The 15,510-nt window shown below is 42.1% G+C and overlaps 1 protein-coding gene across 1 annotated transcript in view; it reads right to left on the bottom strand.

The window, feature by feature from the left end:
• The window catches only part of LOC139560457 (DNA repair-scaffolding protein-like), a 71,029-nt gene that overhangs the window by 5,790 nt on the left and 49,729 nt on the right, over positions 1-15,510 (bottom strand). The window contains exons 11-19 of the mRNA XM_071377259.1: positions 12,878-13,036; positions 5,572-5,659; positions 5,223-5,363; positions 4,983-5,042; positions 4,047-4,257; positions 3,528-3,764; positions 2,084-2,177; positions 1,804-1,918; positions 1,395-1,448 (exon numbers count right to left, since the gene is read on the bottom strand). Coding sequence (XP_071233360.1) covers positions 1,395-1,448; positions 1,804-1,918; positions 2,084-2,177; positions 3,528-3,764; positions 4,047-4,257; positions 4,983-5,042; positions 5,223-5,363; positions 5,572-5,659; positions 12,878-13,036 — 1,159 coding nt within the window. The remainder of the gene's footprint in view (positions 1-1,394; positions 1,449-1,803; positions 1,919-2,083; positions 2,178-3,527; positions 3,765-4,046; positions 4,258-4,982; positions 5,043-5,222; positions 5,364-5,571; positions 5,660-12,877; positions 13,037-15,510) is intronic.

The raw sequence follows: 15,510 nt of genomic DNA, 5'->3' as shown, positions 1-15,510 counted from the left end.
TACAGATTTCCACCGGTTTAATGACCATTGCTCGGGTTTCTTGGCCCAAGCAAGTCTCTTCTTCTTATTGGTGTCCTTAGTAGTGGTTTCTTTGAAGCAATTCGGCCATGAAGGCCTAATTCACACAGTCTCCTCTGAACAGTTGATGTTGAGACGTGTCTGTTACTTGAACTCTGAAGTATTTATTTGGGATGAAGTCTGAGGTGCAGTTAACTCTAATGAACTTATCCTCTGCAGCAGAGGTAACTCTAGGTCTTCCTTTCCTGTGGCGGTCGTCATGAGAGCCAGTTTCATCATAGCTCGATGGTTTTTGCGACTGTACTTGAAGAAACTTTCAAAGTTCTTGAAAGGTTCCGGATTTACTGACCTTCATGTCTTAAAGTAATGGGCTGTCGTTTCTCTTTGCTTATTTGAGCTGTTATTGCCATAATATGGACTTGGTCCTTTACCATATAGGGCTATCTTCTGTATACCAACCCTACCTTGTCACAACACAACTGATTGGCTCACGCATTAAGAAGGAAATAAATTGCACAAATTAACTTTTAACCAGGCACACCTGTTAATTGAAATGCATTCCAGATGACTACCTCATGAAGCTGGTTGAGAGAATGCCGAGAGTGTGCAAAGCTGTCATCAAGGCAAAGGGTGGCTATTTTGAAGAATCTCAAATATTACATATATTTTGATTTGTTTAACACTTATTTGGTTACTACATGATTCCATATGTCTTAGTTGATGTCTCACTATTATTCTACAACGTAGAAAATGTTAAAAATAAAGAAAAACCCTTGAGTGGGTGTGTCTAAACTTTGGACTGGTACTGTATGCAAATAAGGTATTTCTGTTTATAGTTTTTAATACATTTGCAAACATTTCTAAAAACCCATTTTCACTTTGTCATTATGGGGTATTTTGTGTAGATTGATGAGGATTTTTATTTATCGAATCAGTTTTAGAATAAGGCTGTAACGTTACAAAATGTGGAAAAAGGGAAGGGGTCTGAATACTTTCCTAATGCACTGTATATGGTGGTCAGAGCCATATATTTAAATATTTGGCTCTGATGGTGGTATGTGGGTGATACCAGTGTTTGTAGATTAGAAGGAAATATAGATCCAACTCTAGCGATACTAGTATCATCTGGCTTCTCTTACAGTATTGATCTGTGTGAGTAAGTCCAGCCATTGTTCTAAACAGATCTCTTAACACAGTCTAACTATGGGCTATTAGACAGATGACAATGATGTCACTTTCAGCAAACATACTGACAGTCTGACACACAGGAGGATCAAAATGCTATATCAGTGCACTAAACTGAGAGGTAAGTGCTGTCTGCATAAAAAGGCAGGTACAGCGTATTACATAACATGTGAGAGAGAGAGAGAGCTCACCTCATGGCCAGAGGCTGCACAGTTCAACACAGACATGATGGTACTCTGCTGGAGCTAGAAAACAGTAGAGAGAATAGTCACCATACTAGTTGAATAAATGGTCTGGACTGGACTGTCAAACTAGACTTCTTCATATTAGCGGTTTTATTAAATTATACCATATTACATTACAGCACATACCTTATAATAACATAATAAGCTGTCATAGCGTTTTCAACAGTTTCATGTTACCATTAATGATACAATCTAAGACTATATTTGACAGTGACACGAAAAGTTGAGACCACATCTTGATTAACATTAGATCAACCTTCCTTTAATATTACTTTATGCTTATGCACTGCTATGTTACACATTGAAAATACAGACATTTGCCAACACACAACCTAAACTCAAAATCTTGTCTCACCTTTACTTTCACAGTGAAGTCTCTTAGTGTAGAACAATTCATGAACACTTCAAGCTGCATGTTCATGGTTGGTTGGTCAACCAGTGAATCACAAGCAACACAAAGGAATGCTTGACTGGGGACAACAGACATAATGCAGATATTGACATCACATTTCAACCATAATAAAGAAGTTCCCTTTGCGAAATGTTTTAGTTATTCTATTGGTAAACCAATAAGATTCAATCAGTTAATTCGGCGTATCCCCTATAGGTCATCAGCAGGTGAATTGAAGACTTACGGCTTTTGGGGTGTCATCTCCAAGAGGTCGCTCCCACACAGGCTGCAGACTGGCCAGGAGTAGGCCGTGTCCTCATCCACACCAACTATCACACCTGCCATCACCAACACAACCATCAGCACTAGCCAGAGAAACAAACCTTATAGGGCACCACATTGACTAAACTGGTAAGCAACATGGGTGGAAACTGGGACTGAGCAGTGTAACAATTGTATCAATATTCTTGAGGCCACTGTAGTAAGGATTAAAAAAGGAAAGATAAAACAAGCTCAGTAAGAAGATAAGAATTACATTTTAGGGTCAAAAGAAGGGAGAAAAAAAGTTTGCAGCCCCATATATTCTTATCTGTGAGTTAAAATGGATAGCAATTGTTTACTCCCTTAAAGAACTGACGCAATCATAGTTAACAACCAGAGATATGTCCAACTCACAGCTCATGTAAAATATATACATAATTACCAACCAATAAAAAGAAAATTCTGCCTTCACACAGAGCCAGGCAAACTGCCATAAGTTAGAACTTGCTTACGAGTGCAGATAAAGACACATTATATGGCAGGTAGCCTAGTGGTTAGAGCGTTGGACGAGTAACCGAAAGGTTGCAAGATCAAATCCCCGAGCCGACAAGGTACAACTCTGTTGTTCTGCCCCTGAACAAGGCAGTCATTGAAAATAAGAATAGAAATTGAGAAGAAATACCCTATTCTACACTACAGAGCCAAGCACAACTGTACCATGCTGGCCTGGTTATGCATCTACCATAGCGTCTGGAGCCATGCTGGAAATGACCATTTGAAAATAAACTATCTGAGCCAGCAAAGCACGGGTTCAGCACAGCATTCGGGTTGGCGTGAATAGTGTGAATCAGGCATTGGTGTTTGTTGTTTTATTCAGCCAGCTGATCCAACATGGAAGACGAGTGGGAGAGACCTGAACTAATCCAAAGGGTTCACAGTTTCACCTTTGATCTCTCCTGTGACACAGGGTGCTAACAGATGCAACTTATCGTGACTTACTCAACTTTCCCTGCGATGCATATAAAATAGACTGTAGACAGACAGTGAATGCATTTTGTGCCAGTATCTTAAGGATACTCTGTAGTTTGATTGGATCCCTTAATCAGATTCATACCATTGTCACTGAGGTTAGGATAACAGTATCATCTCTTAATTACAGATAGATAGTCCACAGCTAGTTACATTGGTGGGCCTTGAAAGGTTGTCACAACCAGTGGCTCAACCGCTTGAGGGAAACTGTGAATGCGAGTGGAAGAACACAATGCCTTTGACTAAACACAAAAAGGCCTCTCTGTCTCGCACAAAGTAACAAATACAAACAGGCAACAGCCACAAAACACTCAAAACCGTTTGTCCGTCTGTCTAATAAAACAATTATCCGGGCTAACCCTGAAAAACAATTGATCAAGGAGGAGAGCGTGACTGACCCGAGAACGTGCAGAGGGAGTTGGGTGGTGTTTCCGGACCCAGGGGATCCAGCGTCACAGGTTGTGGTAAGGCCTGAGGAAGGACATGGGGCTGGGCTTGAGGTAGGGGCTGAGGTAAGGACTTTGCCTGGGACAATGACAGTGACCCTGGGCCCAGCGTGCTCTCGGTATGTGGGCAGCACACTGATACCAGAGGCAGCAGCAGCACAACTGACTGCTCCACACACAGGATCCCACCTGGAGAGAAATCATGGCATAGCGTCATAAAACAGTAGTTTGACCTGACATTGGAGGTGCTTCCATTATTAATAGTTTTGGGGAAGCAGTAGCCACGTGACTTCAGATGTCCTACAGTATACAATACATAGTGGCTAATGCAATATACACTATATAGTGACAGACTAGATGAAAAACACCAGGTCTGCATCCCAAATGGAACCCTATTCCATATGAAGTGCACTACATAGGGAATAGGGTGCCATTTGGGGAGCAGACCATGATATTGCAATAAAACAGTACCATGCTCTCTGACTGCGTCCCTGAATGACAAGCGGCAGGCGCTGGGGGTGGTTATTGCCTTGGCGACAGAGGAAGTGAGCACACAGGAAGTGGTCACACACACTGCCAGCGTTCGTCTGCATGGTGTCCCACCGGACTGCTGCTCCTCCTGCAAACTGGGATCAGTCACCACCAGCCAAACCTCCCCTGGGCTCCGATCACTACTCTGAGACTGGAGGGGAGAGAGATGGGGGGACAGACAAAGATGGTGGGTGCTATCATTCATATCAACCAAGATGATAATAAAAAGAGGAAGAGAAAGAGGGGATCAGTCGTTAGTGTAGATTATTAGAGAGACAAGGCGAGAGAGACAATGCGAGAGAGACAACGCGAGAGAGAGTGACAGAACGAGAGAGAGAAATGGCGTCAGAGACTATGAGCTTACTTGGAAAGTACAATTCTAAGTGTCTTAGTGAATAAACACCTTTCTGTCTGTATCTGTATGTGCATCAAATAAAAAGCATGAGTCTCTGCTGGCTCAGTCTGGTTGCTCAGAATCATCCATTTGATGACTGACATGACAAACAGAGTGGTATAGACAGAAAGCGTTGGACTTCACCACTCGCTTTGTTCCGGGCCTGTTATCTCCCTCCCGGTGGTCAAAGTGTAAAGGTTTCACTGTTCAACAGTAAAAATCAACAGTAAATCAACACCTGGTAGATAATGTAGGTTAGTATGCATACAGATGGTGAAGGCAGTTTGCCTCGTCTTGTCAACACAGCAAGTTCAACTTGATTCCACACTGTCCACCACAGCAGGATGTGATCATGTTCCTGTCAACTCTTTAACTATGTTGTGTTACATCTACCCGTCTCTAATAAGATAGATATCACAGATAACAGTTTCTCAGTCACACTATACATTCTCATTGAAATCCAAGGAAGCATTTGAAAGTACCTGCGTTCTCTTGTAGATGACAGTGGCGGCAAAGCTACAACGATGGCTGTTGAGGTCACACTGAAATAGATATGACAGGCCGTTACAACAATTCATATTTGATCAATTGCCACTGGCTGAGTGAAGGAAAAATGTGTCATCTGGTCTCAACAACTCGAATTATGGGGAGGAATAGTTGGGGAGGTAAACAGAGAGTTAGAATTCAGTTCTCGCTCTCTCTCTCTGTGTGTCACTAGTTACCTGCAGTATGTCTCTGAGGGTTTGTTCTGTAGGAGGCAGGTATAGAGAGGATAAAGGCTGTCCCTCTACAGGCTCCACAGAGCCCTCTTGGCATGACAGCAGGTAACAGAAGCTTGGGGCTGGGCCTTTGTGTATGCTGTCCTACAAACAAAACACACAGAATCAAGATTATAATCCACTACGTGCAGACAGTAATCATAGCCAGTTTCTTATTCTAACATAAATTAACCATAATAACATGGGTTCTCAATATCAAATGGAAATATTGTATATACATTGTTCACGTAATTGAGTTTCAAATGCGGGAAAAGGCAGGGTATGATTCACAACGGAATATTGAATAACCTACACCTTGACAGCTCTGGTTTTCTCCAAGTACTTTGAAGGGCATCACTGGTGGCCAGAGGCTGTCTATCAGGCTGAAGAGTCTGGTCCACCTGTGAGAGCGAGAGCAGAAGAAAGTGAGAGAGGGGTTGGAAAGGGAAAAGACAGTGAACGACAGGGTATACAGAGAGGGAGGTGCAACAATATCAGTTGGTTTCCCTTTTACGGAATGACAGATCTGTTAAGACAGGGCACTTTTTAGCTTTCACAGAATCAACAGAAAGCATGCCGAGACTGGTGCGACAGACACACTCTCGCGCTCTCGCTCACACCTCTTTATCACTAGCAATCTGACTGCTGAAAAGACAAGCCGTCTCCCTGCATAGACCTGCAGCGTAGACACTTTTTGCAGACAGCCTATATGCACCTTAGAGATGATTTGCACCGACTACTCACACATCCAACCCTTACACACAAACACCCATAAACAAAACACACCCCCACTCAGAACTCACACTGCTGCTGTTATTTTATATACTATTGATTCCACTACCCACTTTATATTTGTAAATACAGCCCATTATTACTATGCATACCAATTTGTCTATTACTTCTACTACTTGTTATTTTGACTCTTTTCATCGCTATTATTGATTAATGTACTGCATTGTTGAGGGAGCTATCACATAAGCATTTCACTGCACCTTTTTCACCCGCTGTAAACTGTGTATGTGAAGAAAACATTTGATTCTTACACACACCAAAACATTTAACCGAGCAAACACCTTATGTAGGGTGTCCAATCAAAAACACATATTTAGACCAATGAGTAAAATCATGTTAATTGTGTAGATACTCCTCTAAGAAAATGAATGGTCCCAACCTTGTCTCGATCATAATCCATTCAAAAATTATTGTAGTTACTACCCTGGCCAAAATTAGGGTGACTAAATCAATGGAGGCCAGAGAAAAAAAAGTGGTAATAAATCTGGAAAATAGCATTGCATCAGCTAGCACAGATGCTGTGCGAGAATTTAGACTAACTGACAGGCTCACCGTTGAACTTGTCTTTCTTCTCAAATCCGGAGGACATAAAACTACATAGAGGTGAGATAGATATCGATTGTGAGACGTGACACTAAACATTTTCATAAGCTTTTCATATTAATGCAACAGTTTTAAAAGATTTCTCACAAAAACAAGCGTCTCTCTGAAATGTCAACGGAGCACTTTTTATTGTCAAAGCCTTTAACAATTCATTCAGTTCGGGGCAACAGAGCCCAGTACTTATTATCGGATGTATTATGTTACGAAATCTGACTTCTTGGATATAATGTTAATGACATGTTAGAGAAAGACCCCACTGAACGATTCAGAACATGAAGAATCATATTTGTCTTGGTAAAATGTATTTTATAACATAATGAAGTGAAATTCCATCACCAAAGCACATTTTCACCCGCTCTACGTAAATCACACACAAAAACAAGTCTGGCTTCTATTGGTTTCAATTGCTGGTTTCAACTGACAATTTTGACACCTGAGGGCCTGGGTGTTGCTTTGAGGTGCCCCGTCTAGAAAATCAAACTTGGGGACCAACAGAGGAAGACCGAAAATAGCGATGCTTCAACCCCAACCTAAATGCCCAGAAACAAAATAAATTAAACCTGTCCTTGAGTTCAGGGCCACCAGTTAGTCAGTGTGTGTGTGTGTGTGAGAGAGAGAGTGAGAGGTTGGGTTGATGTTATTACTATTCCTCCTCTTTGGTGCTGTTACTCAGTCTGTCTCATTGGTTGTTAAAAACCGGTTCCACAGGGTGTCTGTGTACAGAACTGGCTCTGCACCCCGGGCTGGTCCAACAGGTCAGGATGAAGAATGAGCTCACCTCACACAACACTGACTTTGTTACCGAGACCTTTCTGTAGCTTTATTGTAACATTGTACAAGTGGGCTGATTTGCCTACTGAAGAATACTATTTAAGTACAGTAGTATGCAGTGGTGGGCCGTCAGGACCAGCAAGGCCTTCTCTGCTGGCCTAAACATCATCAGAATATATATATTTTTAAAATATATTTCCCCACAAATATGTATTAAATTATTCCCCAGAGTAAGAGTTATACTCTTAATTTCACAGCTTTCCTCTTGGTTGCACTGCTTCCAGCCCCAGGTTGAGATTTGGAGGGCTGGTCTTTATGTTAGATCTTTTATCCAATCATATTCAGCCATCATGTGTTGCCAGGGGTCTAAAATCTGCCCTCAGGCCTTCAGAATCAACAGTGCGGGCGCTTGTAGCTTAAAGTGAATGGAAATGAAAATTTAGTGTCAACCAATCAGCTTTAGAGTTGGCTATTGTACGCCTGCTGGCTGGCTCCAGTGTTACACAGGAGCCAGCTAGCAGGCGTAGTGCGTGCACGTCTTTTGATTGGATTACCAATATTGAGAGGCAGGTCCTATGGGCAGGTCTATGCAGAACCTCAGAACTAGGAAACTGAATTTGATAAACAAATTAATTTGCGTACTACTAAGCTGTTTTTTCAACCCACAATGGCGGAAGGAGGAGAAGATATCGATTTGGTCGAGGATATAATTATAACGCCATTCTCAAGACGAACTTTTCAAGAAAAGTTAGACATTGTAAGGAGAGGTCGCCCGACGCCGACGCTACAAAGTCTGTCACAGGCGGGAAAGGGGTTCGTTCGCCACTTTCAAAGTTCCAACTACGAGCGCTATCAATGGCTCACAGGCTCCGAGAAGCACTGCAAACTGTACTGCTGGGAATGCCTATTATTTGCAAGTGATCGATTTGGTGTTTGGAGCCACACTGGCTTTGCAAACTTGAGTTGTCTAACCAAGGCAGCAACGAGACACCAAAGTACGGCTGGGCACTTACAAGCAATGGTGCTTTTGAAAACTTTTGGGGACACCCGAGTGGATCTACAGCTCAACGAACAATCGTGCAGGGCAACGGAGCTGCACAATGAAAAGGTGAAGAAAAATAGGGAAATATTGAAGACTCATTGATTGAGTCATGTTTTTGGGTAAACACTGTTTACCCAAAAAATTTCAATTTTTGTCAATTTCAAGGTGACGCAACGCCTGGTTATACTGCGTTTCTGTCTAAATGTATAGTGTCTAGAGCTATGGCATCATAATGATGGTAATAAGAGGTGGATTAATTCGGGTGGGACTGTGTAGGACCTCACTGAAGGCCCAGGCCCCAGGCCCACGGCACGCCACTGGTAGTATGTGAGTACTGACAAGAGGGAGTCAAGGACTCAGTGACAACACTAACATTTATCAAAAACTGATTTGACATGATTACAGTAACATGATCTAATTGTCGATTTAATGATGATTAAAATTGAGGTTTTTAAGTGCCAACACATCAAAAACACTTGTTTAAGCTTTGATAAAGCCTTATTAAAAGATCAAGCCCCAGCTACTGTATATGCAGGGTTCTACAGTGCTAACCTGGAATTTTAATTTAGGAGCACCAGTCCTCCAAGAAAAATTAAGGATTCTAGCTTTAATACCTCAAATATTTTTCATTGTGCTCCTACATTTCTTTGTGTGCGCATACATTTTTCAACTTAGACGCATAAGTGTTCCTTGTAAAAAAATATTTTTTTTAAAGTCAGCGTAGAGCCCTAATATGGCAGGAATGTTTCGTTTTGCAGAGTATAAGATGGTGGCTACATGCATTTGGACCAATCCCAAATTGACACCTAAACTACGCACTTCAGGAAATCGGAGAGGATTTTACAGGTGTAAAAGGTTTGTTTTGTTTCCTCTCAAAATATCAACATTTCCTGTCTTTTTCTGCTCACTTTGAAAACATCTAGTCCTATTGATCTGATTGGTTACTAATCTGATTGGTTACTAATAATATCATTTAAAATACCTCAAATTGTGTCCCATATGTGTTTAGACACGGCGACCATTTACGGTGACGATATCAGTTATCGCACCACCTTGACCTCAAGTGCATAGGGCATAGAGGTTAGGTCTTTGTGCTTGCTCCTGAAGGGGATATATCCATCATGGCGGACTGTAGACAACAACCCCCCACCACCACCACATTATGGGATGCTTACTGGCACACAGAGACTATTCCTTAGAAATAAATGAAGCTGTAAACACACTAACCCCTCCTCTAAATGTCCCCACACCAGTTCTCCAAACTGTTTCTAATCTGAGCTCCTGACTGTGGAAAGTAAATCATAGGTCCAGTGCGAGCACCAATGATGTATCACTTTACATGTAAACATGGGACAGTGACATGGCAGGATGATCAGCGTGTGGCCATCTTGAACGCAGGTTGTGTTCTTGAACGAAAGTTAAGAGAGTTAGAGTGTATTCGGAAGGTATTCAGACCCCTCCACTTTTACCACATTTTGTTATGTTACAGACATTGTTTCCCCCCCCTCAAATCTACACACAACACCCCATAATGACAAACCAAAAAAATACAAAAACTGAAATATCACATTTACATAAGTATTCAGACGCTTTACTATGTACTTTGTGGAAGCAGCTTGAGCAGAAATGATAGCCTCGAGTCTTCTTGGGTATGATGCTAGAAGCTTGGCACACCTGTACTTGGGGAGATTCTCTCATTCTTCTCTGCAGATCCTCTCAAGCTCTGTCAGGTTGGATTGGGAGCGTCGCTGCACAGCTTTTTTAAGGTCTCTCCAGAGATTTTCGGGTTCAAGGCCGGGCTCTGGCTGAGTCGCTCAAGGACATTCAAAGACTTGTCCCGAAGCCACTCCTGCGTTGTATTGGCTGTGTGCTTAAGGTCGTTGTCCTGTCGGAAGGTGAACCTTCATCCCAGTCAGAGATCCTAAGCTCTCTGTAGCAGGTTTCCATCAAGGATCGCTCTGTACTTTGCTCCCTTCATCTTTCTCTTGATCCTTACTAGTCTCCCAGTCCTTGCAGCTGAAAAACATCCCCACAGCATGATGCTGCCACCACCATGCTTCACCTTAGGGATGGTGTTAGGTTTCCTCCAGACGTGACACTTGGCATTCAGGCCAAAGAGTTCATTCTTGGTTTCATCAGACCAGAGAATCTTGTTTCTCATGGTCTGAGTCTTTTAGGTTCCTTTTTGGCAAACTCTAAACGGGCTGTCATGTGCCTTTTACTGAGGAGTGGCTTCCGTCTGGCCACTCTACCATAAAGGCCTGATTGGTGGAGTGCTGCATAGATGGTTGTCCTTCTGGAAGGTTCTCCCATCTCCACAGAGGAACTCTGGAGCTCTGTCAGTGACCATCGGGTTTTTGGTAACCTTCCTGACCAAGGCCCTTCTCCCCCAATTTCTCAGCTTGGCCGGGCAGCCAGCTCTAGGAAGAGTCTTGGTGGTTCCAAACTTCTTCCATTTAAGAATGATGGAGGCCACTGTGTTCTTGGGGACCTTAAATTCTGCAGACATTTTTTGGGACCCTTCCCCAGATCTGTGCCTCAACACAATCCTGTCTCGGGGCTCTACGAATAATTCCTTCAACCTCATGGCTTGGTTTTTTCTCTGACATACACTGTCAATTGTGGGACCTTATATCAGGGATGCAAACTGGTGAGGGCCCAAAAAGGTGACATTTCTTTTGCACTGAAACACGCAAAAAAATCCCTGCCAGGGGGATACTTTTAAATTTTATTTTGAGCTTTAAAATGCACATTTCTAGTGACTTTCAGGCTGGATCCCTTCTTGAAATGCAGGTGAACTGTACTAATTAAACAACAAAGAATATGATCTACATAATTGGTCTCTGTGTGTTAAATAAAAAGTGGTTAATGTTAACCAAACTCATAGCTAAAAATTAAGGAAAAGCAATCCAATGTTACTTGTTGCCCAGACTTTACTGCAAATTACAAGTCCAGAGAAAAAAACAATACACTAATATTGCAGTTAGTCATGACAGCCTTAATAATTGAACGCTTGTTACCACACAGATCTAAATATTGCACTTGGGGGGGGGGAAATCTTAATGTAGAAATAGAATGAAACAAACAGGCATTCTATTTTTGCTCTATTCTAGTAGACAGTATAGTAGACATTGATTAAGTGCACAAGGCTACATGTGTGCAAAAATAAAGCTCACTGGGTAAAAAATAAAATAATTCCCCCTCACCCGCACAAAAGTGTTACAGTATGTCAAGTTCAACACAACAAAAGTAATATCTTTGGGCTACACTGCATGTTATTACATTGTACTCTTTGTGCCTGTGAACATCTGTTCTACAATGTGCCAGCAGCAGAGCATGAGACCCTTTGATGGCATAATTGATCTCTCAGGTAGAGTACACCTGGCATACCCCTTTTTACACCTTACTGAAAAAAAGGGAAAGTGTGTGGTGTTCCTTTCACCTCTATTGGCATCCAGCTTAAGCCAGGCCCAGCTCCAGCTACACTTGATCACTGAATGCACTTGTTTAACGAGCAATGGAGTCGCGTCCTGCATTCTGTTATGTGAACGACTGGCTGAGCCCAGGCTGGAGCCTTGGATACATACAGTATTGCTCCAAACGCGCATCACTGGTTCTGCTTACAGCCATTAGTGACCCGAACCCGCCCCCCAAAATATTGACATTTACTCATCGGATCTACAGAAATCACGTAGTTAACCTATTTTGGATTAAAAACGGCGAATTTCGCCAAAAGGTGTATAGTTTGCATCCCTGTTACATAGACAGGTGTGTGCCTTTCTAAATTGTGTCCAATCAATTGAATTCACCACAGGTGGACTCCAATCAAGTTGTAGAAACATCTCAAGGACTATCAATTGAAACAGGATGTACCTGAGCTCAATTTCGAGTCTCATAGCAAAGAGTCTGAATACTTATGTAAATAAGTTATTTCCGTTTAGATTTTTTTGATACATTTGCTAACATTTCTAAAAACCGGTTTTCGCTTTGTCATTATGGGGTATTGTGTGTAGATTGATGGGGGGGAAATAATAAATTTCATCCAATAAGGCTGTAACGTAACAAAATGTGGAAAAAGTGAAGGGGCCTGAAAACTTTACGAATGCACTGTAGGTCAAATGATGGCAGTGGAAACTGGCCATGGATTTCATATCAGGGACAAGAATGGTAGCTATCTAACGTTCACAGTTCACACCTTTTTTTGTAGCTTTAGCCTCAGGCCTAAGCCCAGGACTACGTTGGCCTTGTTCAGGACCTAGAACAGATAACCTCACGAATAATCATCAAAATCTTAATACATATTTTAATTTTAATCTTAATACAGGAAAATACATACCTCTGGCTAACAATAGTCTGTAGCCCTGGGTTGAAGTTCAAACGAAAGGCCTCAGTGTGTGCGTGACTCTCTCACCTTTCCCGAGTGACCCGCTGCACCACTTTGATGGCTCGCAGGACGCAGGTCCGGCCCTCCCACTTCCTGGTGTAGAGGTGGAGAGGGTCCTCAGACGGCAGAGGGTGGAGCTGGACCATGCTGAACATCCCATAGCCGTCCTGGACCAGTGCACACAGCCTGGAACACACAAACACAGGGAGAACGTAACACACAGCCTGGGCCTCATAGAAACAGGTACAATTTTGTGAAATAAACTGAAGGTTGCAAGACAAGTTAGTCATTTGCCAGTCCATTGACTATTATTTAAAATCTGTATTGGTATATTAATGTGTGTTGGTGAGGGTGTAAGAATATAACATTAACTGAACAAACATTATGAACCAAACCCAAAGCTTTGTGATTTGGGCTTGTATTGACATTTTAAAGTTGAGGTGTTGGAGGTTGGTTTGACAGGCTGGCTGCTGAGATTGAGAGCCGTTGGCCTAGTAAACAAGATGTGCTGTTCTGCCACAGAACTCTGCTGCTCTCAGCAACCAAGGAAGAGAAGGAGATAGCAGAAGGAATTACTAGGAGATAGCAGAAGGAGTTCAAATGAAATTGTATTTGTCACATGCGCCGAATACAACAGGTGTAGACCTAACAGTGAAACGCTTACTTACAAGCCCCTAACCAACGATGCAGATTTAAGAAAATACCACAAAAAAAGAAAAAAGAGATAAGAATAACAAATAATTAAAGAGCAGCAGTAAATAACAATAGCGGGGCTATATACAGGGGGTACCGGAACAGAGTCAATGTGCGGGGGCACTGGTGTCGAGGTAATTGAGGTAATATGTACACGTAGGTAGAGTTATTACAGTGACTATACATAGATAATAACTGAGAGTAGCAGCAGCGTAGAAGAGGGTGGCTGTAGTGCCTTGCGGTCGGAGGCCGAGCAGTTGCCATACCAGGCAGTGATGCAACCCGTCAGGATGCTCTCGGTGGTGCAGCTGTAAAACCGGTATCATAAGGAGTTACTAGAAGGTGTCAGAAGGAGTTACTAGAAGTAGTCAGAAGGAGTTACTAGGACTAACAGAGGGATATCAGAGGGAGTCAACAGGAGGAGTTAATATGAGTTAGCAGGAGACTTTGGCAGAAGGAGATAGCAGAAAAAGACAGGAGTTCAAGTCAGCCCTTCAAGTCCAGACACAGCCTCTGTACTGTACCAGTCCTTAGAGGGTAAACAGTGCTGTTCATAAATCCAAGTTAAAAGATACCAGAGGGGGGAGTGGACTCTTAGTGCTCTATACCCTCCGTCAGGAGAGGGGGAGGAAAAACAGTGGGAGGAGTAGGAAGGAGAGGTGTGTAACAGATGAAAGTTCAAGGCTAACCATGCATTTGCATTTCCCAGACACTAGGAACGTTTTGAGTCTGTTAGTTTCCATTCCAGCCACCTGCTTGGCTATATAAACTGTGTTGGTAAACATTGGTCTGTGTTTATTTCTCATCTACATCATACCACGTTGCTAGGGAACAGTACAGTGTTTTATTGTTGACAATTACCAATCCATAACCTACTTACAGGTTATCAAAGAAGAAACATTCTTCTAGACTATAAGGCAAAGTTTTAATCACTCAATAAGGCAAAGTTTTGTTTTCAGTTAAATTATGGAACTGCATACATGGGAGGTCCATGGGGAATGTCTGAAAAAGTCTGAATATGTGGATCATGATGTATTTCATGGCAATATACAGAGAGCATACAAAACATTTAGAACTGATCATGTGAATTACGGTGAATGCTATGATCCCTTATTTATGTCACTTGTTAATTAAATCAACTCCAAAATCAGTGTAGATGAAGGGGAGGAGACAAGTTAAATAAGGATTTTTAAGTATTGAGACATGCATTGTGTGTGCTATTCAGAGGGTGAATTGGCAAGACAAAAGTGACTTTGAACGGGGTATGGTCGTAGGTGCCAGGCGCACCGGTTTGTGTCAAGAACTGCAATGCTGCTGGTTTCTCACGCTCAACCGTTTCCCGTGTGTATCAAGAATGGTCCACCACCCAAAGGACATCAGGCAAACTTGACAACTGTGGAAAGCATTGGAGTCAACATGAGCCAGCATCCCTGTGGAACGCTTTCGACACCTTGTAGAGTCCATGTCCCGACGAATTGAGGCTGTTCTCATGGCAAAGGGGAGGTGTGACTCATTATTAGGAAATTGTTCCAAAGGTTTGATATACTCAGTGTATCTCCATTAACAACATACAGATTTTAGGGAAAACAATTTGTCAGGTAATTCATCTAACGATGACCTAAGGGGAGTAATTGAACTTTTGCGTGGTAAATATTATCATCTGCTATCAATCAGATCAAGCCAAAACACTGCTCTTGGGTGAAGCAATCTAAAGTTATCCTAATCAGAATACTGATCGTGACTAAACACCGTTTAAGACACGGGCATCTATCAATCAGTGCATTTGGAAAGTATTCAGACCTAGACTTTTTCCACATTTTGTTAGGTTACAGCTTTATTCTAAAATGTATTAAATAGTTTTTCCCCCCCTCATCAATCTACACACAATAAAAAAAAATAGCAAATAAATTATAAAAAATGTATCTCTGCACAGCTTTATTCAGATCAAGCCTGAGATTTTCAATCCT

The sequence above is a fragment of the Salvelinus alpinus genome, chromosome 30, assembly GCF_045679555.1.
Source record: "Salvelinus alpinus chromosome 30, SLU_Salpinus.1, whole genome shotgun sequence".
Taxonomy (NCBI): Eukaryota; Metazoa; Chordata; class Actinopteri; order Salmoniformes; family Salmonidae; genus Salvelinus; species Salvelinus alpinus.
The sequence above is the reverse complement of the archived record's forward strand: the minus strand, read 5'-3'. Positions and strand labels throughout refer to the sequence as shown.